Source organism: Esox lucius, chromosome 10, assembly GCF_011004845.1.
Source record: "Esox lucius isolate fEsoLuc1 chromosome 10, fEsoLuc1.pri, whole genome shotgun sequence".
In the NCBI taxonomy this organism is placed as follows: Eukaryota; Metazoa; Chordata; class Actinopteri; order Esociformes; family Esocidae; genus Esox; species Esox lucius.
Window position 1 is genome coordinate 13579532 of NC_047578.1, and position 27625 is coordinate 13607156.

Sequence of the window (27625 nt, forward strand, 5' to 3'; positions counted from 1 at the left end):
GACCGGATTGGTGGGGTCTACTGTGGGGATTGTCGCCGACTCGAGCCGGACGGTGGCAGGCGGCGGTGTTTTTATTTTGAATGAACATTTTGGTATTGAATTACTACCGTATTTTAAATCCATTTTATTTGTACATCATTGCAATTCATTTTATACTGCACTAAATATTTAACGTTTGGATTTTGTACAGTAATTTATACACCTCAGCAAGTAGCACGAAAGCTTTGTTGAAGAGTTCAGGCCTAGCCAGTTGTGCCACCGCTTGTCGATTTTAACAATAGCCGCGATACACTCCCTCATCTCTGGAACAACTTTGACAGCCATTTTTCAACTTAGACTGATACAGCAACTAACAATAAAACACGTCTGAATGGGGTCCATTAACTGAGAGATTTCTCGATTTTATGGACTTAATTGTATGCAGGACTTCATATTTTATCTGGTAAATAGCATCACGAACATTTTGGGAAACACAAAAGGAAGATGTCCAACGGCGCAGCAGGAAGCGGGGGTCTTACTTGGGTGGTAAGTTACTATATTGTTACAGTGTCGCATTATTGGACAGGTTTGTTTGCAGCAAGCGATGATCATTTTATCAGGATGCACGAGAGTAATTCCACAGACATTCTAAAATGGCCAGTGATTATGCTAACTAGCTAGCAGCTAGCTAGTCCATCCGTTTAACATGCGCATATACAATATGAACTAACACCATGTACATTTATTTGGATAGCTGTGGTTGCCCAGCACAAAAACAGTCACGGAGAGGCCCATCTACGCGAGAAGATACATTATTTATTGTTATTATGATCATGCCATTTGGCAACATATTGCTCTTCTGCAAGGAAATGGTGAATGAGCCACTTGATCAATTCCGCAAAAAGTTCTTTGTTGCAATACACGTCAACTGTGATTGATAGTCACTTTGCATATTTTACTATTACCCCGTTTAAATATTGGATCTTTACCGTATAAATAACGTTAGTCATAGCTACCGTAATTGGTAACCAAAACATTTACGCGAACATTTTTCTTCACGACATGATTTGGCCAGCTTGCTAAAGCAGCAGCATAGTTTGGTTGCCACACTGGCATCAGCACCGCTTGCAAACTGAAGATAGACAATGGAGCAGCTGTCGGTACGGGAGACGCAGGCAGGGATGCGAGCTCTAGGTCATGCCGATTCTTTCTGTGCATCTTGAGCGTTTAAGGCCGGAGTCGTCACTGCTGGTTGTGTAGCCAAATTCAGTTTATAAAAAAATATGGATGATTAGATGTCTTCCATTTATGGAAATACAACCAATGGAAATAACATGCCAGTCATATAGGGCTCGTTTCATCCTCATTACTTTTTGTCATGAACTGAACAGCAGTATGGCTCGTCTAAGCAGACTCCGTTTTAAAAACCCTGAAGATGACGTCATTTAGGTTAAAAATTATTATATTTTACAATATAAGTAAATATCCCCAAATGGTGGCTTATCCTGTGAGGTAAATTGCCTTTTAGGCTATTAGAAATTGCCATGAGTTATGGTGAATCTGAATGTTATTTGTTACAAACATGCTGACGTGTATGGAATGGGTCTGTTACATTACCTTTACAGAATGCTAACTGGTCTACAGGGTCCACATTTGAACTCACAATCTTACTGCACAGTAGATTATTATTATAATTATTTTTATGTACAGTTTTTGACACCCTATTTCATGCTCAGTGCAGTTCCAATCGTCAGCTGCCTGTGGCTGCAGATACACAGTTAAATACATTATATCTAGTGTAATTTTTTTTTAACTAAGCTGTGCACATGTGTCTAATACCAGACCCTCTTTGATAAGAAGAATGCTGCCAAAAAGAGGGAGGAGGAGGCGGCGGCGGCCGCAGCGGCGGCAAACGGCAGGGGTGACGGGGGCAAGGCGGAGGGAGGAGGCGGTGGTGCCAAGAAGAAGGGGGGAGAGAAGTTGTCCGTGGAGAGGGTGTACCAAAAGAAGACCCAGCTGGAGCACATCCTGCTGAGACCCGACACCTACATTGGCTCTGTAGAACCCGTCACCCAGGTAGGTTGGGTTTGTCATGGCTAATGTCTATTTGGTTCAGTCAGGTGCATAACTTTTTTTTCTGAAGATATAATAAAATGCAGCAAATAAATTAGCGGGTTAGGTCTAACAGTTTCATTGTTGCTTTGTGGCTATTGAATATTACCCATATTCTACACTACTTTGGCCACAACACCCTGTCCTGTATCGACATCTAACCGAAAAATTTGACCTTTTTGCTGTTGCGCTTTTTTGTTGTGGTCTAAGTGCTGTAAATGCTTTGACAAAAATATGTGTCTATCTGATCCTTTTCAGCAAATGTGGGTTTTCGATGAAGACCTTGGGATGAACCTACGAGAAATCACTTATGTCCCTGGGTTATACAAAATCTTTGATGAAATTCTTGGTAAGTCCATTTATCTGATTCTTTTAAAGGATACAAGGTGGTCAGGACTAGTCAAAAAAAAAATATATTACCCAGAAAAAGAGCTAAATCAAATGCTTATGTCTAATACTTCAGAAATGAGATTGTGGCATTTGCTAAGGATCTTGCAGCCAATACAGAGAAAGAAACAATACTATTTTCTGACCGAAGGCTATATTTTAGATTTTAAACTACTTTAGTGATATTCTTCACTGTCTGTCCAAGGCTACATTCATCTCTGGTGTTCTGTACCTAACACATTGAATGTATTCATTGAAATAGGCTAATTAATTGAAATATCACTTGAGGTGCCTTGCTGCGCACTGCAAGACTGTTTTTGACAGCACCGCTCCAGTCTGGTTTAAACCATTTGTCCTCTCTCTTGCTCTCCCTCTTTCGTATTATTAACGTTCCATGTCTTCATTGAGGCCATTCACAAAAGGACATACAGCTTGTTAAATATGTTACTGGCTTCCTAGATCGACGGTAGTTCGTGGGTGTAGGTTACAAGCCAGGGACGACATTCTAATTGAAATTGAATAGGGATTGGGCTTTAAAGCCAGAAACCGGCATTGGAGTATCTGCTGCAAAATGGTGACATTACTACATTGTGTGAGAGAGAAATGTTGGGATAATTTGCAGAGCTCTGGAACCCCGCTCGTTCTACAGTGTTAACTGCAGGCTTGCTGTTGATTCAGTCTACCTACCGTATATGATTTAAAAGGCCTCTGTGGCAAATAAGAATAAGTAGGCAATTTGGCCATTTCTGCAGCCTGACTACAGAAACGTTATGAGCTGTGCCAGTCGTGTTGAAATGGGCAATGCATCCCCAGTCTCGATGTGGCCATTGTCTGTCCAACATGGTTAGTTTACCATTATAATATCGCCCAGCCGACATTTACACTTTGTATTTGGACCTGGATAATTTGCAACATTTGCAACAGAAGCGTAAATCTCGACAGTGAAAGGTGATTGCACTAGATTTAACTAAAGGCTTACTTACGTCTGTAGTACCCAGACAGGTATACATTTAAGACATTGTACAAATGGATAACATGCAAGCATTGCTGTCAGATCTAACGCATTTGTTTTGAAGCACCAATATAGTCAAATGAAATGTGGTATTGCACAAAGCACTGTTATTGCACCTACTCAAGGTACATGAGTATTAAGTTGCATAAGACAGGGGCTGTGGCCTGTGAGTGTACAAATCAATGACTGGGCAGAATAATTTTTTGGCCTCAGATGACAAACTTGCCAGATGCTATGTGCTTTCAGTAAATACGAGGGGGAAGAGGTTTACATTCTTTCATACTAGCTTTGTATGATAAAGCAAATTGCCCAAAGCTAGTGTGTGAGGAGTAGCAGTCCCCTCAGTGGAGATTCTATTGACCATGCTATTTAGATGTGCCTTATAGCTTTTATAAACCGGTGATCATTAGAGCAGTAGAAAGTGATGTGATGTAACACCCGTGGTATACCGCCAGTTTTGTGATCTGTGCCTGCAACAGTCTTCAGATGCTTCTCCACTTGGCTAATTATCGGTTCTATCGATACATTCGAAGCATCTGCTTCTGACCTTGTCCTGAGTGCTGTAGACGCTCTTGGCCACCTACGTCCTGCTCCTTGTGTGGTAATCTGCCTGGAATGATGAGCTGTCTGAAGTGTACTTGGTTGTCCGTCACACTCTAAGTCATGCTACGGCCGCCTCCATCACAGGTCTTCCTCATACACGTTGGGCTGACTTTATTAAAGAAGAAATCAATTGGCTACTCCTGTCCTCTAACGGGACCTTTTATAACCGAGCGCTCTAAAGGAAATCTGTCATTTAGAATTCGAAGGCGATGGGGAAGATCTGTTGCGTCGTTCTCTTGTCCATTTCCAGCCTCCTACTCAAAGCCCATTTGGTGTCAGAGGGGCTGGCTTCTGGCTTTCCAGCCCTGTTTGTTTTTAGTGGGAGAGGGGATGTGAGAAATGTGCAGGTGAGATCTTCCCATTTAGTGGTCCTCTGCACAATGTGTTCATTAAGCTGTGTCGTAATGGTGATTTTGAAGCAGCAATGATTGCAGGCTGTCCCGACTGCCTGAACATTTGATCTGTGCCTGCAACAGTTTTGTGATTAAACACTAAGAAAGGAGATTTGACTGAGACATGGAAAACACTGTGGTTTGGGATTTTATTAGCCAGGCAACTTGACTTCAAATGCCAGTACCGAAGATCTTTTCAATTTAGATGATATCAACTCTGTTGAATCCCTGCAGTCTACTTCTCATTTGGACATGTTCCACTCTAATCCACAGTCAATGCAGCCGACAACAAACAGCGGGATAAGAACATGACCACCATAAAGATCTCCATTGATCCGTGAGTACACAGTAAGCTGTTGTCAATCATCAGTCATTATCTTCACAAGTAAAGTCTATTTTGAGGCCAAAATCCCCGGCTGTGTTCACTGCTTAGGAAGACACAGGAGCGTCTCTGTCGCAGCTGGACTTGACACATAGTAGTGGTGTTCAGACGTCGTGTTGGAAATGTCAGATCACTTCAGTACGGCACCTTTCACAAATACATGGCCCATCCTTACAGCCTTGATGAAAATGAAAGGACAGAGAGTTTGAGGGCTTCCCTGAATGCTTTGAGGGCGACCTAACGGTGTTATAGCCTAGCTGACTCAACCCCATTTGTAATGAATCCTAAGAAACAAAAACTGATGTTGTCGCTCAGCTGCATCTCACGTAAAAAAAAAAAGAAAGTCTGTCGACTCTAGTCTGTTTGCTGTTTGATAACCATTTGTGTGTAGTTTAAATAGAAAGGCTCCTTGTTGATTAATGAAACAAGCCTGCATCACAGTCGTTCAACTTAATAAATCTTTTTAAATGTCAAAGTGTGCCAACTTGTCTTTGAAGGAAAAAATGCAGGGCATCCATTTTGTTGGAGAGATCTGCCAACGTAGATGTGTGTGTCTGTGCCTAGTTTAATGTCCGTGTGTTAAAGCCAGCTTTGTGCCTGGTTCGGCAGGGTTTTTGCCACATATTTGGACACCTAGGTTGTTAACAATTAGCAGGGGTTTGTTCTGGAGGCAGAACAGAATGATAAGGTGGAGAACAGGGAACCAGTGGTGGAAGAGATTAGACTGGGCACACAGAGGACTGGAAAGACAACTGGGAACATGGAGGAGAGGAGAGAGACCGGGCACATGGAGGAGAGGAGAGAGACCGGGCACATGGAGGAGAGAGTGGGCCGTAGGGAGGAGAGACTGACTGTAGGATCTCTGGGAGCTAATTTTACATGCTGTCATCTAACTCGGCATCCACTGTCTGATTGTCCTTCAGAGTGACTCCGTCTGTGTTTTTCCCTGCAACAGATCAACATATTAATAGTAGTCCCTCATACTCTGACATCATGTCGTCTGTCTCTTTCTCTCGCTCTGCCTCTCTCTCCCAATCTCTTTATTATTCTCTTGTTGCTCTTGAGGGCTAGGATTTATAATGGTTTATATAATATTCCAGCCCCTTACCCGAGCTTACATCATGACAAGTTGGGCTTATTTAGTTTGGCTGTGTTGCTCCACAGTATATTTTAAGTCACGGCTCTAAATCCACTGGAGAGAAAAGCCTTCTAGCAAATGCGGATTGGTTGCACTGTTGCACAATGTTGTTTGCTTGTCATAATGATCTGCATGTTTGAAGATGTTTGAGCTAAATGGAAAGAATGTAAGGATGATTGAAGCTGAATGTAACTGATGAAGTCGGGTCATAATGATTCTGTCTGTCCTGTGAAGTCTGGCCTTCGTTGTTTACCCTGATCTATCCCACCCCCCCCCCCCCTTCAGTGAGTCCAACACCATCACTATCTGGAACAATGGCAAAGGCATTCCTGTGGTGGAGCACAAAGATGAGAAGATGTATGTCCCGGCTCTCATCTTTGGACACCTTCTCACCTCCAGTAACTATGATGACGACCAGAAGAAAGTCACAGGTCATTACATCACTGAAAAATACGATATTATAATTTGTTTCATGATAACCGCGCACACACATGGATCAACGTTTAATTTGGTTTTGATAAGAGTGTCCAAGAGAAACAGTTTTTGTCTACTTAAACTCTATAGTTTTCTAGTGCTGGCAAGTTGAAGGGCTTGGCAGCACATTGCTGGTGTAACTAGCTATTCAAGGACAATCTCTCCACAGATGAAAGCCCCACATTTGTAGGATGAATACATGCTTAAAATTGTCTCTCTACTGCTTTCTTTCTAGGTGGGAGGAACGGCTACGGTGCTAAACTCTGCAACATCTTCAGCACAAAGTTCACTGTGGAAACCGCCTGCAAAGAGTACAAACACAGCTTCAAACAGGTACAGACAAGGAGAATGCTGAGCGTGATTGACATCTGTTGTTCAGTCAGTCTGAAAGGGAACAGTCAAGTGGAAACCTCTTGATGTTTTTTTGGGTGTAGACTGTGTGAGAGGTTGAGTTGATGTTCACAGTTGGATATCGCCTCAGGAGTCCACACTGATGTTGCCCTTTTGTGGGATGTACATTATTTCGAATAAATCTGATGGTCGTTTTCTTATATTCACTGAGATTATCCCCAAAATAATCACCTAGCTGTTTTACGCTTTCTAATATCCTTTTGTATCTTTGCGATGTTATAGGAATTTCAGCATACACATCAGATGATTATTTCTGGTTTCCCTGACGTGAAGAATGTCTTTCCCCCTCCTCTCCCTCCATAGACCTGGCAGAATAACATGTCGAAGACCAGCGAGCCCAAGATCAAGTTCTTTGATGGGGAGGACTTCACGTGTGTTACCTTCCAGCCGGACCTGTCCAAGTTCAAGATGGAGAAGCTGGACAAGGACATATTAGCTCTGCTCACCAGGAGGGCCTATGACATCGCTGGCTCCTGCAAAGGCGTGAAGGTCATGCTGAATGGGAAGAAGCTCCCGGTAAGTCTTCCCCCATGTAGCTGAACGTAGCAGTGTGGGTTGTCCCACATGCACAGAGACGTTACACACCAGTCTTAATCATGATCCTGGGCAAAAGCACTTTGACTTGAAATAAGGCCTCTCGTTTTAGCACAACTCTCAGTACTAAGTGTTTCTTCAGTAACCTTTCCCCAACCTTTTTTCTTTTCTGTTCTGTTCCTCTCCTTCCAGGTGACAGGGTTCCGCAGCTATGTGGACCTGTATGTGAGGGACAAGGTGGACGAGGTGGGTGTGGCCTTGAAGGTGGTCAATGAGTCAGTCAACGAGCGCTGGGAGGTGTGTCTCACCATGAGCGAGAAGGGATTCCAACAGATCAGTTTTGTGAACAGCATCGCCACCACTAAGGTAACATCCCTTCAAGGAACGACGTCATGATCTACAGTCTGTATCGATACAAAAAATTTACCCTTTTCTTTCGAAAACTAGGACCTGACCAACCTAGGAATACTGGACAGAAACTAAGTCTAATTTTGAAGTGTGAATATGCTGGGATGGGCACAGTTGCATACATTTTGACTGCGTTCCCAAATTGGAGTCTCTACCATCGCACCATCATGTGTATCAGACCTTGTTTATATTTAACACTGCTTACTTGGTTTTATTTAGGGTGGGAGACACATTGATTATGTGGTGGACCAGATTGTATCCAAGCTCATAGAGGTGGTCAAGAAGAAGAACAAAGCTGGTGTCACAGTCAAACCCTTCCAGGTTAGTTATTACTGTCTTAGAAATGGTATTGCTATCGTGTCACTACAACTTGTACTTAATAATTACTGTTAATTGTAATTACATTGTAACTGAACTGGTTAAGAGCGACCTGATGTGATGATCTTAGAATGATCTTAATCCAATATTTTTTGTCTTGCCCAGGTGAAGAACCACATATGGGTGTTTGTGAACGCACTGATCGAGAACCCAACCTTTGACTCCCAGACCAAGGAAAACATGACCCTCCAGACCAAGAGCTTTGGATCTAAGTGCCCTCTCTCTGAGAAGTTCATCAGAGCGGTACGTAGATTTGTCTTTATGATTCTTCATCAAAATGAAAAATGGGAAAACAATAAAAATATACAAAAAATATACAGATACCCAGCATAAAGTCCCAAAGAGCAAGTAGTAACATTTTGAAGTAATTGGTTTGGAAAAACTACTGCCTAGGAAGATAACTAGAGAGGGACCATGCTTGAGTGGGTGGACAATCCTCATCTGGATTTGTAGATGACACAACCCTTTTAATGCGAAATCGTTTATCTATATATTCAAACGTTCATTTAATATCATATGATCTCAAAACCAGTTCCATGTCCTCTCTTATGTTTTGGGTTCTGAAGTAGTTAAATGATCATAACTTACCATATTCCATATGAAATGTTGTTTCCAGGCGACCAACTGTGGGATTGTGGAGAGTATTCTGAACTGGGTGAAGTTCAAGGCTCAGACACAACTGAACAAGAAATGTTCTTCAGTGAAACACAGCAAGATAAAAGGCATCCCCAAGCTGGACGATGCTAATGATGCCGGTATGACAGGAAACCACTCTGCTCTGTGTGTACAGACCTTATGATGTTCCTAACTTACTTATCCGCCAAGAGGAACTCTTTAACTAAATGTTTGCTTTGAAACTAGTTCAAGGCCAATTACGTTAGGCTTGAGTTTCTAAGCTAGACCGCTGGGCCCCACCCTGCTTATAAACACTTTGGGGAACACTAGATTGTTGAAATACATTCTGCATGGCGCGTATTAAAGCCCCTTTTTCATAACCCTCAGGCGGTAAACACTCATCGGAATGCACCCTGATCCTTACGGAGGGAGACTCGGCCAAGTCCCTGGCTGTCTCCGGCCTTGGCGTCATCGGCCGAGATCGCTACGGCGTCTTCCCACTACGAGGAAAGATCCTGAACGTACGAGAGGCCACACACAAACAGGTGAGTGTCTAGACAGAAGCACGCAATTATGGGGTAAGATGATGGATACGTAAAATGGATAGTAAACCATGCTTTTTCCTCCCTCAGATCATGGAGAACGCAGAGATTAATAACATCATCAAGATAGTGGGTCTGCAGTACAAGAAGAGCTACGACGACCCAGAGTCTCTCAGATCACTGCGCTACGGCAAGATCATGATCATGACCGATCAGGTCTAACATCTAATCAATCCCCACCCCTGACTGGCATCTTATATTGACTGCATTTTTTGAATAACTAAGGCTATACAAATGTAATTTACTGTGTAACGGATGCCTGCTATACATTTCTCAAAATAATAACAAAGGTAAAATTGAGGCACTGAATTCCATAAAAATCAATTGTCTTAAAAGGTTGACTTATTGAATGATTTCACAGGTGAATCGCAATGAATCAAATACATATTTTTTGCTAAACAAATTCCACAGATTCCTTTAGTTTGATTTGGACATTCAACTCAAATGGTTTTAGTAGTGAGCCTAAACTGAAGTCAACTGATTTCCTACAGTAATCCACAAAGGACATTTTCCCCATAAAACCCCACTGAAATGTTCAGTGTTTAGTAGGTCTGTCAAAGTGATATGATTACCTCGATGAATCGGAGAGAGATTTTACTGACTTGTGTCATCATGTGCAGTGCTTAAACCTTGACAGGTAAACCTCGAACTCCCTCTGACTGTCATTTCAAAACCATTATACTGTTGTGATCCTCACTATATCAGCCATCTTACCATGTTTGCCTAGTACGTTTCCCTGTTTGTACAATGCTTACATCGTTTGTCTTCCATACCAGCAACCCAGTTTTGCTTCCTTGCCCAGCCATTGGTGTCCACTGGAATGGACGGCTGGGAACATATGAGGGGGCTGAGTTAGACTAAGCACAGGGATGTGCCCTCCTCAAAGAAAGGACCATGTAGCGAACTTCAATATATGCTTTATGTTACCATTGCCAGCAAGTGGTTTAACCCTATTCTCTTTGCTGGCTGCTGTTTTCTCCAATACTACTATGATCTTGGTGGATGCTAGCTGTTGTTTAAAAGTTCTAGTATTATTACAAGAGGTTAAGGCCCAAACATAAAAAAATATGAATAATTGACATATTTCTTCCCCGTTTGGCTGTTGATTATATTTGTATGGCCTTTATATATTATGCATGCTCAAAGCATAGTTTAGTGGAAGTCCCACTCTCTTAATATTCATCGGACTTGGCACCCTATAAGGAATGTCAGAACAATCCCTACTAACAGTTTGTTTTGTGTTGATTATCAGGATCAAGATGGCTCCCATATCAAGGGTTTGCTGATCAACTTCTTCCATCACAACTGGCCGTCCCTTCTCAAACACACCTTCCTGGAGGAGTTCATCACCCCCATTGTCAAAGTGAGAACGAGATATTACCTGGGCTTTTGGACTATTCCAGATACCCTACAGAGTCAAAGGCCGATTTATACACTGGATCAGCTGTGGCCATATTGCTGACCACCACTTTTGAGGGCCATATTCTACCAAATATTTGGCTTAAAGCTGGCAAACATTCCTCTAATGCTGCTTCCAAATCATTCCTATAGGTGAACAAGAATAAGCAAGAATATGCTTTCTACAGTCTCCCGGAGTTTGATGAATGGAAGAAACAGACAGAGAACTTTAAAACCTGGCACATAAAGTACTACAAAGGTTTGTTCTTTAGTCTATAATCTTCCAAACCGTTATTGCTGGAGGTTTTTGGATGTACACATTTCATTTGTTTTTGATGCCTGTTTCACATTACTGAGGGAATTTGAGCCTTGCTCTACTGTGTGCGGTTCTGGCCTGCTTAAAGCAAGCTGGAACATCTCTCGGCCAGCACCCTGTGGTTGGGTTTGGCACAGTAATGTCAACATGGTTTCAGTGTTGATTGATTGTGTGTGTTCTAGGTTTGGGTACCAGCACAAGCAAGGAAGCCAAAGAGTACTTTGCAGACATGGAGAAGCACCGGATCATGTTCAGATACACCGGGACGGAGGACGATGCTGCCATCACACTGGTGGGTTTAACATGGAGGCTCTCGCTCCTTTTTCCTGTCATCGTGTTTCAACACTGCAGTTCAGCGTATGAAAGATTTGTAAAAGGCTATACCTGTTTTGGAAACATGCACTGGCATTATATATTCATTATGCTTATTTCCAAAACGACACTTAGATAGCCTTTTGAAACGGACCAAATTGAAGTTGAAGCACATTTCTAATACATGTGTGAATGTGCATTGTCTCCAAGCCGGCTTACGTTGACTTCTAGGCCGCCATAGACTCTTCACACCTCTCAGGCGTCCTATCAACGCCAGTGACCACATTATATGTACATGCTGGACAGAACGGGATAAACATTTGTCCTACGTGAAAGGCATGCGATTCATGATCTCTCTCTCTCTCTAGGCGTTCAGTAAGAAGAAGACTGACGACCGGAAGGAGTGGCTCACTAACTTCATGGAGGACAGGAGACAGAGGAGGATGCACGGCCTGCCCGAGGTGGGTGCGGCCGCAGGGTCAATGACCTGGGTCTAAATCCAGACCGCGTTAGCCTGCCGAGCTAACGGGAGCTAACTTATGTCCTCGTGGGATCTAGAATGGTAACTCATCACACAGGCGCTTCAGCGGAACAGCTGGGTTCCCTGTGCACTGACACTTTCCACATTATTCACATCGGTGCAGATGAAGGAGCAGAGACGAGGAGTGGAACCGACTGCCTCCCGAGATGCTCGCTGTGAGAATCTAACGTAGTGGAGTATGATTAAAGGAAGAGGATGTACATACAAACATCTCTCCACCCTGAGAGTAACTTGGACTGTGATGTATCACAAGCTGTACTCTTCTAACTCGCTCCTTTGAGTCACCGACATTTGATCATTTCTACACAGTCAGCTTTCCCCCAGATACCCAGAGCATGGAAATGGAAACATTCAGAATATTCACCAAACGCCAATCTGCATATTTATGTTTGTTGACGTTTAGTAAATGACTCTATTTGCCGCTGTTAACTTCTGATAAGCAGTCGGTTTCCCCATGTGAATCCCATCACAGGCAGGCTTAGCAGATGACAGCCTCTTCAACTCTGTATATTTCCCTCCCATCCTGCAGCAATACCTGTACAGAAACCAGTTTTGTAACTGTTGTTGCTGTTGTTCACTGATGCGTTGGTGACACAGCTTTCCCACAGGGCAATGATAAGACCGTAACACATCAGAGCGCCAATCTAACGTCTAATTGCTTCTTCCTCCATGCAGCAATACCTGTACGGCACGGCTACGAAGCACCTGTCCTACAACGATTTCATTAACAAAGAGCTCATCCTCTTCTCCAACTCGGACAACGAGAGATCCATCCCATCTTTAGTTGACGGTACGTGCCTGAGCTAGGCTTTCTTCCTCCTCGTTGTGGTTGCTTGTGAAACGCTTGTGACGGTTACTAAGGGAACTGTACAAACTGTTGCGAACAGAACCCGCTGCCCTCTTGGTGCTGTTTGTGTGATGTGCGGTCGCCTTTTGAGAACTGGGTTTGTTCGGGTCCCCATTAGCTGTGACACCCACAGTACACCTCCTGCGTCACCTTTTGACCGTGTGTGTGGGGGAGAGATCCCCTTCTGATGGTGTCGCGTGTCTGCGCAGGTCTGAAGCCTGGCCAGAGGAAGGTGCTGTTCACCTGTTTGAAGAGAAATGACAAGCGGGAAGTGAAGGTGGCTCAGCTGGCTGGTTCTGTGGCTGAGATGTCGGCCTACCATCATGGAGAGGTGCCTACACTCGGACAAAACGCTCTGAATCACTACTGTCTGGGGATGTTGGGTACATCCCACAACTACACCATTTTAACTTGTGTGTGTGTGTGTGTGTGTGTGTGTGTCCATCCAGCAATCCTTGTTGATGACGATCGTGAACTTGGCCCAGAACTTTGTGGGCAGCAACAACGTGAACATCCTGCAGCCGCTGGGCCAGTTTGGCACCCGCATCAACGGTGGCAAGGACGCTGCCAGCCCCCGTTACATCTTCACCATGCTCAGGTAACAGCTTGGAGGTCAGAACCGGCTCGGCCAGCCGCCGCGGGGCCGAGCTGCGCTTGAATATGACTCGGACCAGCCATACTGAACGGAAAGTCAAACCTGCTGGATATTATAACAAATGAAAAAAGAACGATAGGTTTTTGTCTGAGTTTGTATAGCTGCATCCATGCTTATGGTGAAGTAACGTCTGCTCCACAGTCCCCTGGCCAAGCTGTTGTTCCCGGCCGTGGACTCCTGCCTGCTGAAGTTCCTGTACGATGACAACCAGAAGGTGGAGCCAGAGTGGTACATCCCCATCATTCCCTTGGTGCTGGTGAACGGGGCCGAGGGCATCGGGACGGGCTGGGCCTGCAAGATCCCCAACTATGACCACCGGGAAATAGTCAACAACATCATCCGCATGCTCAGCATGCAGGAACCTCTGCCCATGGTAACAGACGTTCGGAATGGACCTTAGTCCGCTTTTATTGTTCCAGATCATTGTTTTGTTGCAGTTCACTGAATGATAGAATGATACTTCTTTGAATTTAAACCTGTAGCTAGAACCCTTGTCTTTTGTAATTTACCAAATGTAGTAATTTAACCACATAAACTACAAACGTTCGGTGTCCTATTGGCTATGATCAAGTTTGAATGGGCCATTTTTGTATCATAGTAACGGCTAATGTTTTTACCCGTCTCCTCTCCAAGCTGCCCAGCTATAAGAACTTTAAAGGAGTGATCCATGAGTTGGGCCAGAACCAGTACATGGTCAGTGGAGAGGTCTCTGTCCTGGACAAGAACACCATTGAAATCACTGAGCTTCCTGTTCGCACCTGGACACAGGTAGTCCTGTTCTAAGCACAGCATAAATCACTCTACATTTTTATGTTGTTCGTCCATTCTAAATGTATGTTTCTTGGTTCTCTCTGTCTCTCTCCTCCTCCAGGCCTATAAAGAGTCTGTACTGGAGCCCATGCTCCAGGGGACAGAAAAGACTCCAGCTCTGATCAACGACTATAAGGAGTATCACACAGACCAAACGGTCAAGTTTGTGGTCCGCATGTCGGAGGAGAAGCTGGCTCAGGCCGAGGCCGCGGGACTGCACAAAGTCTTCAAGTTGCAATCCAGTCTCACCTGCAACTCCATGGTAACGACCCGACTCCGACGTGTTCACCCTAACCTTGCACAGTCACTGCATTGTCACTGCATTGTGGTCGGCCTTCCAACCTGATTGCGTTGAATATTACAACGGCCCCAGTGTTTAGTTCTTCTTCATGTATGAGGGATAGAGAGAATGCTGTGTAAATGTTACTGAGTTAGCGTTGCCCTTTGCCCCTCAGGTCTTGTTTGATCACATGGGCTGTCTGAAGAGGTATGACTCAGTCCAGGACATTCTCAAGGAATTCTTTGATCTACGGTTGCAATATTACAAGCTGAGGAAGGACTGGCTAATAGGAAGCCTGGGGGCGGAGGCTTCCAAACTGTCCAATCAGGCCCGATTTGTGCTGGAAAAGATCGAGGGGAAGATCACGATCGGTAAGAGTTTAACCTTCTCCGTCTCCATGGCTCTCTCCCGTTCTCTGCCAGAACACTGACGTACGTTGTTGTGTTTGCCAGAGAACAAGTCTAAGAAGGACCTGATCAGGATGCTGGTACAGAAGGGCTTTGAGTCCGACCCCGTTGTGGCGTGGACCAAAGCACAGGAAAAGGTATTGTTAGCATCCCGCCGCCCCGTTACTCAGACTCATGAATGCCGAGATCCCTCGACCCGTCCTCACCACTCACCCCCACCCACCTCCCCCCCGGCTCCCCCTGCAGGCTCTGGAGGACGACGACCGCGACGGTAACAACAGTGACAGCTCCGTGGACTCTGGCTCGTCGTCAGGACCCAACTTCAACTACATCCTCAACATGTCCCTGTGGTGCCTGACCAAGGAGAAGGTGGAGGAGCTGCTCCGACAGAGGGACCTCAAGGTACTGTCTGCTCACTCACAGAGGAAGGTGTAGCCAACCTGGCTAGTTGTGTGTTTTACCAACTGGTTGTGCGTTCATCAGAAAGGCGAGCTGAATGAGCTGCAGAGGAAGTCTCCAGAGGACCTGTGGAAAGAGGACCTGGCTGTCTTCATTGAAGAACTGGATGTGAGTCCTACTGGCGCTATGTGCAGAGCCACTGCTTTAAAAGAAAGTACTATCATTTATATGTACATGTGTTAAGCTTTTTCTGGTTTCTCCACCATGGTTTCTTGATTAAGTGTGCTTGCTTTAAACACAGCACAACTTTGCAATACTGTTATTATTCTCCTTCAAAATAAATTGTGAAAGCTACCGACACCAAAGCCCATGGAAACCCTATTACCTCCGTTACTACGACAACCATTACAAATGGAGTCACTTCCACCACCACTACTTCACATGTATAACGACCTCAAAACAATGAATGTCCACTTTCTGTTCAAATGTGTTTCACCCAACCGTCAGCATTCATGTTGCATCATTTCAAACCGTGACTGAGGTCTACTTTCTTTGTGCTTGGGACAGAAAATCGAGGCCCAGGAGCGGGCAGACCTGAGTTCTGGTAGTGGCACCAAGCTGGTGAAAGGCAAGGTGGGCAAGCCCAAGGTGAAGAAGTTCCATTTGGAGGAGACCCTGCCATCGCCGTATGGCCGCAGGGTCATCCCTACCATCACTCAGGCAATGAAGACTGACGCCTCCAAGAAGATGACCAAAAAGAAGAAGGTAACAGACTCTATGTTAAAAGGCGCCCAGGTTACTTTGAATTGTCTCTTGAAAGGTTATTTCCAGATCTTCTTGGGGGAATGCCATTAACAATTTTGATAAAATTTTTCCTAATGATGAAATCCAAGTCTCCTCCCTCCAAAAGGCAACACTTTGCCAAGTCCCTCTGTGTTTATCGTGGCTAAAAGCCCATTTTTGTTTTTCATTAATGCTTACGCTAGGTCACATTTTAGCTTTGTTGGTGCAGAATGACATTTTAATAATTTACCATCTGAACAGGGTTTAAAAATACTGTCCCAGTTTTGGCATAGATCACAATACTGATTTGTCCATTGAATGAAGAACCAAAACCTCAATCCAGTTATTATTTCTCTCTGGGCCTTAACGGATTGTTACTGTTTAATCTGTCCTTGAAAAGCTTTCTGAGATGAAGTCTTTCCCTTCAGGTTTGATCATTTAGGTTAATGATTTACATCCACTTATTGTCAAGAATATGTACTTAGTTCAGCTCTATCAGTAGTCAAAAACAAAACAATTATTTTGTGTTAGTAAGCTTGTTTTCAGTCTGTAGAAATGACCTATGTGTTGTTGTCTCAGGGCGATTCTGACCTGGTAGTGAAGATGGAGTTTGATGATGACATGGGAGTGCTGGGGGCTGATGGAGGAACCGGAGACAACTCCCTCAACTCCTCCTCTGCTAACACGCCAGCCACAGCGTCAGCCAAGCCGAAGGCCCCCAGGGTGAAACGGGAAAAGAAGGAGCCAGGTGGGCGCCGATCCATTTTATTCTCCTTTCATATGTTTGTTTTGTTAAGACGGGTTCATTTAGGAATGACAGGGGGAGACAGATGAGGTGGATTCTGTAGTGAGTAAGATGGTGGACCCAAGGTGCGGAGTGCTACCACTAGACAAAACATTGGCGCTCATTCTTTATCAGGCATGAGCTCTCCTTGTAGTAACAATTTCTTGGAATGAAACCTCTGAACGGATGAACCTTTTCACTTTAACAGGTGCTCCCAGAGCCAGAAAACCCCCTGCACCCAAAGGTTCGGCTGGTAAAAAGGTGAAGAAGCGTAACCCCTGGTCAGAAGATGAGTCCAAGTCAGAGAGCGACCTGGAGGACTGTGAACCTGTGGTCATCCCCCGAGACACCAAGTCACAACGGGCCTCAGGTAAAAGAAAACCTCTGGGATATGTTCATTATTAGAGCACAACAGACCATGGTGTGAGAGAAGCTTTCCCCAGGGAAATAACTGAGCTCTAACAGTGTTGGTAGTCAATCGCTCACCTTCCACAAACCTATGAGGGCACCAGAAGCTAACCAGCCTGTTGTCCTCATTTACAACCACAGGAGTGTGTCTTGCCTGGCGAGATTCACAGGCTTTTTCTCAAGTGTTTTTAATCTGGACTGGTGAATGTAGATCTCTGATACTATAAAGGATATACTATAAAGGATATAACCCCACCTTACAACTAAACTAACACTAAGAACTAGGATTGTTTTAAAGCATTTCAAATATATATTTTCTTTATGATAAGATGAAGCCAATAGAACTTTGGAAAACAATGCATGGGATGTTCCCAATAAAAGACAACATGAAAACAGGGCCAATGAAAAATAAAACACTTTACCATCCCCATTTGAAATATATATAATAAATAAATGAGGTTGATTGAGGTGCTCTTTTGAATGTGGCGTTTTCTGACATCACTTATCAGTTTAGACAATGAAAAAGCTCCAGAAAGAAATGAAGAGACCACTGCCCCCTTTTCTTTCCTTTCCAAAAAAGTTTAAAAGGAAGGTTTTGAGTGAGGAACAGAAGGGTTCAAATTAAGAGACCACTGCAAATTGAACGCTTCTGTTCCTCCATCAAAACTTTCCTTTTAAGAGGTGCAGTGGTTTTTCCAGAGCTGTGTATATTTTCTGGTTAAATATATGTTGCTAAATAAAAGGATAAAAGTGTACTATGTTGACTGGGTACAATTGTATTTTCGCTGAATAAGGGAACCATTTTTAAATAATGAGGACACAATTGAAAAGTGTTTTATGTTTAATAGCTACCTGTTTGGCTACATTTTCTGACATGGGTGCCTACTGACTTGGTGGACCTATGGTGATTTGGAATAGAAGAATTTATGCCATGTTAGTCAGCCCACCAAAGATTGATTTGTCCCACAAAGTCTGTATGGATCTCCAGCTTCTCCCACTAATGTTCTATTAGGATGCCTTTTTAGAACCATGTTAAAGCACGACAGCTGTAGGGATATCCAGGCGTCACACAGACACACACTTAATGCTCTCTGTTTGTTTCTCAGCGGCCAAGCCCAAGTATACTTTTGACTTCAGTGAGGAAGAGGACGGCGGCGAAGATATTGATGATGACGTGGATGATGATGATGAGGCTGACGCTGAATCTTCGCCAGCCAGGCCCTACAAAGATGACTTTACCCCTTCATCTGAGACTAAAGACCGGTACAAAGACCACAGTGACGATAACGAGGATGAAGAAGAAATCCTTCCGCCACCTAAACGGACAACCACCACCACAATCTCACCAGCAAAGAAGAAAAAGGAACCAGAGAGTATATTCTCCTCCTCCAAGTCAGCTTTCTCCTCGGAAAAGAGCAATGACAGTGGTAAATACACCTTATTAAAGGGTTGTGTCAAGCAAAAGATGATCCCTTCTTGGTGTCTTAAAGTCCTTGTTTGTCTATTTGGCTTGCGAACAAGCTGTTAGCCTTTGTGGTAATCAGTATATCTTCTCTTCCAGACGATCTGAAGTTCGACAGTGATGAGGAAGACAAGGCCTTCTCCTACTCCAGCAGCTCAGCCTTTGACAAACCTGCCCCAGCTAAGAAAGGTAAAACCCAGACCTGCCACTAGGGGGAACACTAATGCAACTGGCAATGTTTTTCAGATGCCTGGTGAGCATCCCAATGTTATTCATACTGTAGTTGGGTAGATATAGTGTAGCTGAGTAATACTAGCCTGAAATCAAAAATCCAGCTTTGGTTAGATCTAGATTTATATTAATTATCTGTCTTTGTCACTCACAGCAGCTAAAAAGCCTTCAGATGCAGCACCCAAACCCAGGAAAGCACCGGCGCCCAAAGCCCCAAAACAGAAGCTGGACACGTCCGTCTGGGACTCGGATTCTGACAGCAGCTCCAAGAAGCCGGCACCAGCACTCAAAGGTACACGCTAGAATCAGCCCATGTTATCACACCAGCCACCATCCCCGTGACTGAACACCATTGTCAGTTGTGACCACATCATGAAAACAAAACGTTGTCAAAACGTTGTCAATGGTGTTCTTACTCTGACACGTTACACTTCTTAAACAAACTAACCGAAGTGTGTATTAATGTCATTTGTGCGTACAAATCAAAGCGTCAACCTATCAGTCCGTGTTTAGTGGTGCCTAAGAACAGCTTTTAGCCATGTTTTTTTTGGCCATATACCACATCCCCTCTTGACTAATTGTTTGCATATCCCACGGCCAATCAGCATTCAGGATTCAAACCACCTGGTTTATAATAAGATGTGTATATATAAGTCACTACGTAATGCTCTACAATTGCATCTTATTAACCAAAACATTTTGGTCACCAGAATACTTTTGAAAAGATTTTAGTTACATGATCAATTTAGTGTGGCAGATTTTGGTTTTTACTTGTTTGTGTGTGTGTGTGTTCCTGGCTATCCTATACATGTGGGCACCAGAATTTGCCATTAAGATATTAAAAACAACAATTTGGTATAGCAAAACAATTGTGCCTGTGTATTATGTAAGTAATTGAACTATTAGATGGATTCCATTTTGGTCATTTCTTATTTGATGTGTGAGGCCAATGTGAAATTTCTCCAGAGAGCGTTCATGATGGAAACTAGAACAAATTAACTGGGGCACTGGGCTTTAGGGAGTTTAATTATGCGGACACTCCATCTAGATTCTCCATGTAGATTCTCCATCTAGTTCAACATAGACAACTTGGTAATTAACTACACCATAACCCTTTGTTCACCAGGCCCAGAAAGGGAGTATGTAGAAAACAATTGCTCACACAACCGTGACACAATGATGAGATAGAGGGTATGCTTAGTAGACATTTACAGTTCTACAGTGCATTTGGAAAGCATTCAGACCACTTCACTTTTTCCACATTGCTTCATTATAGCCTTATTCTAGTAACAGGCTTTTGGAATTTTAGAGAAACTGAAATATCACGTACATTGTTATGATACTTCAAATTAAGCTCCGAATGATCAATGTTTTTGTTCTGAAACAGTATTTGGAAAAAGTGCCACGTTTCCCTCAGGTTACCGCTTAACGCACTAATGTTGTGTATTGTTACCACAATGTTAGTTCAGCTTGTTCTTCTGTAGCTGATGCAACTGGCTCCAGTGAGGACTTGTTTAAGGACCCGTGGCTGTAGCCTGTTCACTAACCCTCCAGTGTGTCCTCCTCCTAACCTGTACAGGCAAAGGCCGGGGGAGGAAGAGGAAGCAGTCTGGGTCGGAAGAGGATGACTTCAGTCCCAAGAAGGCCCCTGGGAAAGCAGCAAAAGCCCCAGCCAGGGTAAGAGAGAGTGTCCCTGAGTGAAACCCAACCAGGACAAATTAGGAGTAGCTACAAGCGGCCAATGTTTCTTGTCTTCTCCCTGCATAGAAGCCATCCAAGAAAGCAGCCGCTTCCCGGCCCCCCATGTCAGACGACGACGACGACGCCGGCGAATTGGACCCCAACCGGTTCAGCCAGTCGGACGTGGCTACTCGGGAACGGCCGGGCAGAGGCAGGGCCAAGAAGGAGGTGAAGTACTTCGCAGAGTCAGCGTCCGGGTCGGACGACGATCAGTACGACATGTTTGACTGATGGATGGAATCCCTCTCACACAGGCACTCTTCCAAGGCTTTCTAAGTGCTTCCTTCCCTCCCGCCTTGACGTAATCACAGGTCTTCACTGGCGGATCTGTGAAAGTAATAGGGTTGTGGTCCTCGCTGTCACCTATCCAATCACTTACAATCTGTGATCACCACGATGGGTCACAGACAAGGGGTGGATTCTTTTTGAGAATTTGAACATGGCCATTGACATGCCACATTCTTCCCCGCTCACTTTCTAGAAAGTAAGTGAGTGGTAGGATGGGTGACAGCAGTGGGTGTACACCCGTCCTAGTCCTGTCAGATCAGTGATTCCTTTAGTGACGGGAGGGAGGGAGGGAGAGCGGGAGGAAGGATGTCGTTTTGAAGTATTCAACTAGGACCACAGACACATGCTTGTGGAAGTACCCCTGTGCTGTGTCCCGCAGACTTTTGTACATTTCCCTCCCTCCCTCTTTCATTTTCTTTTCTTTTAATGGTGACGTTCAATGCTTTCTACTGTGTAGGTGTTTTACACTTTTTATTATACATACAATTGTTTTTTAATTATTATTATTACCATGTTCTGTATTTGTCCTGAGCAGCTTTTAGAAGTTAGGAACGCGGTGCTTCAGCACATTTTAATTGTTAAAAAGTAAAAAAGAGACAATGTACCTTTTTGAACATGAACTTGGAAGTAAACAATGAAATGTAAATGATTTTCTGGCCGTTGGGTCTTCTGTCTGACTGACTTCACCTTGGAAACATGACCGGGGAACACTTCATTTCAGGCTTACGGATACCAGTTCAAGACATTCAAGTTAGAAAACATTCAACCACAAGTTTAAGTATTTTAAAATAAATATATTTTTATTACTTTGCCAGGACAGTTCATGGTAAAGTTAAACAGTATATGAACATAAAAAGCATCGTTGTACAAACAAAGAGACAATATTGAAAATGGAGAACAAAATCAAGATAGAAGCTCACACCAAAAAGCTCCTAAAGACTTCCCATGTTCCCATCCTACCAGGTAAGCAGGAGGTTCTGGGTAAATTCATATCTGCTAGGAAAGCCCCTGCCCACCCACATGTCCAGTAAGACAAAGATGAGAGGACTCAACCAAAATTGGACGTCTCTTCATCATAACAACTACAACACCGTCACCTGCAGATGGAAAATAGTTTGGTGAAAAAAACGCATTAAATGCTTTCAGCATAGAGACCTTTTGAATAGGCATAACAACAACAGAGCTGCTTTTGAGGTTCACAGTCATGTTCTTTCTGGCTTATGCTAGATGGGTGGATCACGGGCAACGTATAGTAGAGCAAAACATTTTGGAACACTGAAACAGAGCAGATAAGAGACTTGTAGAGTGTGGAATCGGTATATATACTCTATTTGGTCTTCTTCAATCTGCATTGTTCCTGTCTTGAACATGATCAACATATATCAATTTGTATTCAGTTATTGACCAAATTGCTGTCAGTTGATTGATTGAATGACAGCTGCTTGGTATTACAGAACTAAACAGGGGGAAAGCAGCTCTATTGTTTCATCAGCAATGAACTTGGGTTGCAACAATTCTGAAACATTCCCAAAATGTACTTATTTTTCTTTACAATTCCTCAATGGAAGAATTTCAGGTCTAGGAATTCACCAACAGCTTGTCCTCTTCTGATTCCGAAATGCTTTCTAAGTGCTTCCTCCCTCCCACCTTGAAGTAATCACAGGTCTTCACTGGCAGATCTGTGAAAGTAATAGGGTTGTAGTCCTTGCTGTCACCTATCCAATCACTTACAATCTGTGATCACCACGATGGGTCACAGACAAGGGGTCGATTCTTCGTGAGTTCAGAAATATTTAATTACATTTTGGGAACTTTTTTGAGACCCTGCAACCCTACATTGATCCCATGCTCAGGTACTGAACTCTTAGTCCTAAATAGTGTGGGGTTGAGCAGCTGTTGCCTCAGAAGGGCTGGCTCTGAGATGACACTCTGAATAGAGCTGCCATTGGAATGGAAAGCACACCACACACACACACGCACACACACACACACACACCGTTGAATACATGGACAAGTCCGTAGTGAGATAGTATTAAATATTAACAGTTACATCGGTAAAACATTCAACAGAAATCAACATTGTAAATTCAGCATTGTGGAATGATCGAGTTTCCAGCTGGTTCCACTTGGTGCCAACAGGAGGTGCTGTGGACACTTCAGATAGTTGGATGTAGACATTCTGAAAGAAGGTTCCCAGCTTTAATGACACTAAAAGGTGTCTTTAAGAAGGACCCCCCCCTCCCCCCCGGGTCCTTCTCAAAATCCACTGAATCAGGCCAAAGGTCTCTCCCCTCTGGCCCTCCTTCAATGGGTTTTAAGAAAGAAAAGAGGAGAAGAGAAAGGGTTTAAAGGAGTATGCAATTGAGAATCTCGCTCAGGGTAATTCAAAAGGCTTTCCTTCATTCCCATCATCCACTCCTCAGCAACACACTGGAGGAAGTTAGAGGTTCTGCAGCCTTATCTCCAATGTGTTTTGTGAAGGAGGCGAGGAGTTATTGAGATTCTCACATACTGCTCAGTTCATAAGCCACCAGGATGGTTCCTCATACTTTACATTCCCAATGAGACGAAATGAGTTTGCCAAAACACTGCTTTCAATTAAGTATTCCTTTAACACAGCATATCATTCATGGACAATGTTTTCACATTCAAACACGGTGGAACTGAGACGGTTTCGTTTTTTTTCCCTTATGATATGTATTATAAGTGGGGTTGAGGTGGAAATAGAGCAGAGCACATGGTTGTGTGTGTAAACAGTTCCTAAAAGGTGTTGGGCTCAATTCCATATTATTTCAGGAAGTAAATGGAATTGAGCCCAGCCTGGTTTCCAGGGGACTGACTACAGTGACTATAATACTCTATTCCCTTGTGGTTCAACTTTTGGCCTCTATTCAGAATAACTAGCCATCCGATGCACTGGGTACAATGACTCAATAATCAGATTGCCAAATTATTATTACATTTACACAAGTGATAAAGAAAATTGTATTTTACCACCCCCCTTTAACATTGTATTGGCTACATATGATTCACAAGTTCAAGATTTATATAAGTGCTATTAAAATCAGTGCTTACTAGATATAGTTGAGTCAACATCTGATTAAACAATCTTATCTGTCCTTATCCTTACAACCACAAGGGAGACCAGCCTAGGGCAGGTAATAAAGGGTGGATAAGGCTTGAGTTCTTCCTAGTATAGCCATGCATCTACACGGAAAATCACTTCTGTTTCACTTCACAACAATCGAAAAAATGTAACAATATTTAGTGTGGATTCTTGTCTATTAGCAATTACAGTGTCCAAATTACAATCTGATTCAGGCCTGGAACAAAAGCAGCCATAGTGAGAATAGACTGCATAAGATCAGGAGGGCCATTAGGCCAACAATTTAGGATGTTCTTACTCCTGAGAAAAAAGCTCTTTAGCAGATATATCGTCCCAAATACAAAGCAGCATTGCTTTAAGTTGGTGCAATATTCTAGAACTTTACAGTTAGAGATGTCTTCTTATTTTCCACACAGTCTTTTTTGTTGTTGTATATACATAATGATATTCATTGTTAACTATTCATTATTTATTATCTTTTTGCATTAAATACATTTAAAAGTATCTTAAGCTTTATAAATGTACTGAAATGCTAATAAGTATGAATAAAGTTTAAATTAAATATATCAAATGTATTCATTTTTGTCTCAAATTTAGAGAATTATATTTAAATACATGTATTTTATGCTCGGAAGAACTAACACAAATCCCTATTCTATATGACAGAGAAGCATGTCCTCATAATCTATTTCAGAATTTTGGGTGACAACATTGCACCTCAGCTCTTCAAGCTGTCTACCCAAACGTACTGCATGCCTTAGAGGTAAAGGGTAATGTGAGAAGAATCTCCATTGCTTCACTGTGAGTATGCAAGGTAACGACCAAGGAGCATGCCAATGCTCCGGACAACTAAGAATACATAGTGAGTACTAGAATCCATTTTGCAGCTAGATAGAGCTAGTGTACAATCTTTCCCATCGAGCAGTTCCTTTAATAATGTGTTCAAAGGATTGCAATGTCCCCATAGTTTACTGCCAAAACAAGACACTTATGTATGCATGTAAGGAGAAGCAGGTATTGATTCTGGGGTTACAGGACACTTTTGGGACCCTGGAATCAGAACCCAACGTGCATTTTGTATTTCCCAGATGCTTGTAGATGCTATTAGGCATACACTGATAAGACGTACGCCTAAAAAGATTACTTTGATTTTACCATTGTAATAAGAATGAATTTTCCTGTATTAATGGTGGGGGATTTTTTAGGAGAATTTCCAGGGAAACATTGTGGAAATTCTGTGTAAACACAATCATTTCAAATCAACATTAAAAAAAAGTTCAATTTCTCAGTGGCGAAAGCTGGGTTAAATAAAGTCTGTCAGTGAGCACAGCTCAACCCAATCAGAGACTACTGGTTATGACGGCATGGTTTTCTCCTGGAATCTTCTTTAAATCATGATAAAAAAATCTCTTGAGCCTTTTAGTCTCACAATTCCTGTACATAACATTACAGGCTGTTATCTGTGGTAGACAGATCCAATTCTGTATTTGTGAATCTAGATTAAATCTAGGCATTGTATAACTATGGCCTCTACAGTCTGGCTTCCCTCCTTGAAGGAACAGCTGAAGAGATGCAGCTGTCGATAAGGGAGAGAAATGTCTAGCACTCTGGCTTCATGATGAATGTAATGTACACTCATCGAGACATCAACAGTCAAGAGTTATAAAAAAAAAAGAAAAGAAAATGGCTTTAAATATAGGAACAAATATAAAGTATTAGACGTCCATACTGTCTATATGCCGGAACATTCTATTTAACTGCATTTGTAAAGGACATTTTAGGCCACCTTTAGGCCTAAACCTTGTCATGTACTGTTTTGCCTCAAACGATAGTATTTAAGACAATGAAAAAAGCACCACAAAATTCACCATAGAAACAGAGAGATTGACCATACATTGGTATGTACAATGTGTTTCAACAATATGAGACAGAGAGAGCGAGAGAGAGGAGGGAGAGGGACCGATAGAAAAGAGATTGAAACCACGTATTAAACTCGGAGAGCCCGTCATGCAGGGATGAATTTACACAGGAGAACCTGAGGAGGATGACCTATGACCTTTGTGTACAACAGCTGGACGTGCCCGGCAGGGTCAAACCCCACTCGATGAACCACGCCCTTGTCCCGGACACATAACGCCAAAATAAGAGCATCGGTTTAGAATAATTATGCACATACCAACCACTGGTCCTTTTAGGCCTTAGCGTTGTCATAAAAAAGAAGGGAGGTGAAGAGAGAGGAGAAAGAAAAATCCAAAATATCATTAGAACAAGCACAGGTGGTGGTGTTTAGCCTGGGGGCCAAGGGCCGATGAAGAGGTGGGTTTAGGGGGAGAGGGTCCACCTTGTTTAGCTGTCAACTTATATTCTGTTTTTGTTTTGTGCAAATGAATGTCGGGGGCGGGGGGGGTGAGTCTGAGAATGATCCACCGGGGATCTAGGGGTGCTCTTCCTCCTCTTCCTCAGGGGCGGTGGTGGGCCCGTCGCTGTCTGAGGGGTCAGGGTCTGGGGCAGGGGACACATGACAGGGTTTGGCCCCCTTGGGTTTACCTCCCTTACTCCCCTTGGGGGTCCCTTTCTTGGGGCTGCTGCCGTCCTCGCTCTGGGTGCCACTCTGGCCGTCCTGGCCCTCTGAGTTCTCCAACATCTCCTGGATCAGAGGGGGCATAGAGCCAGGGATCTCCATCTTCAGGGAGATGACACGCTCCGCGCCTGGAGGGAGTAAAGGACATAAGTGCAAAGCTTGTGAAGCATTATAGATAATTCTGTTATAGAGCACTACATTATAGGGCATTAGGTTATACAGCACTATTAAAATAAATACTATGTTCTAACACATTATGTTATAGAGCATTATGATATACAGCACACAGTAATGTTTTAGAGCATCAAGTCACAGAGCATCGTTTCATAGAGCGTTCAATAATGTTATAGAACATTTAGTCATAGAACAGTGTAACAGAGCATGCACGGTTGTTATAGAACATTTAGTCATAGAACAGTGTTACAGAGCATGCACGGTTGTTATAGAACATTTAGTCATAGAACAGTGTTACAGAGCATGCACGGTTGTTATAGAACATTTAGTCATAGAACAGTGTTATAGAGCATGCAGTAACGCTACAGAGCATTAAGTCCTAGAGCATCGCGTACAAAGCTCGTCTATGCGGCTTGTACCTTTGGCGCTGATGCTGCGGAGGTCAGTGATCTTCATCAGGGTCTTGGGGAACATGTGTGGCTTGCTGGGCCTCCTCTTCCTCACGTAGATCTTCAGCGCCTCCAGCAGAGGCTCCTGGAGCTGGTCCACCTTAGAGGGCTCCTCCAGGTCCTGACGATCTGACACACATAGTACTGAGTTCATTAGCTTCCCCATATGAGCAAGGAGTTAATACCATGCATACCTAGGCTTTCAGCGGCACATAACTCCCATCAGA

The 27625-nt window shown here is 43.4% G+C and overlaps 2 protein-coding genes across 4 annotated transcripts in view; one reads left to right on the plus strand and one right to left on the minus strand.

Annotated features, from left to right (window-relative positions):
- The first annotated feature begins 14 nt into the window (after positions 1–14).
- On the plus strand, positions 15–21738 carry top2b (DNA topoisomerase II beta). Its single transcript, XM_010873467.4, has 36 exons — positions 15–92; positions 451–525; positions 1822–2055; positions 2350–2440; positions 4759–4822; positions 6291–6436; positions 6715–6812; positions 7194–7406; positions 7617–7790; positions 8052–8153; positions 8316–8453; positions 8827–8965; positions 9213–9370; positions 9458–9583; positions 10680–10790; positions 10979–11084; positions 11324–11433; positions 11822–11914; positions 12670–12784; positions 13051–13172; positions 13291–13439; positions 13638–13869; positions 14130–14264; positions 14368–14568; positions 14762–14957; positions 15039–15130; positions 15240–15395; positions 15477–15560; positions 15960–16157; positions 16755–16923; positions 17168–17329; positions 18474–18794; positions 18929–19018; positions 19215–19352; positions 20640–20737; positions 20828–21738. The coding sequence occupies exons 1-36, from the start codon at positions 81–83 to the stop codon at positions 21029–21031; spliced, it is 5052 nt and encodes a 1683-aa protein (XP_010871769.1). The 5' UTR covers positions 15–80; the 3' UTR covers positions 21032–21738.
- A 129-nt stretch (positions 21739–21867) lies between these two features.
- Positions 21868–27625, minus strand: part of LOC105012548 (retinoic acid receptor beta) — a 123488-nt gene continuing 117730 nt past the window's right edge. For all 3 annotated transcript variants that reach the window (XM_010873466.4, XM_010873465.4, XM_020050232.3), the window contains exons 7-8: positions 27369–27527; positions 21868–26903 (exon numbers count right to left, since the gene is read on the minus strand). In XM_010873466.4, the coding sequence (XP_010871768.2) occupies positions 26629–26903; positions 27369–27527 (434 nt within the window). In that variant the 3' untranslated portion in view covers positions 21868–26628. The remainder of the gene's footprint in view (positions 26904–27368; positions 27528–27625) is intronic.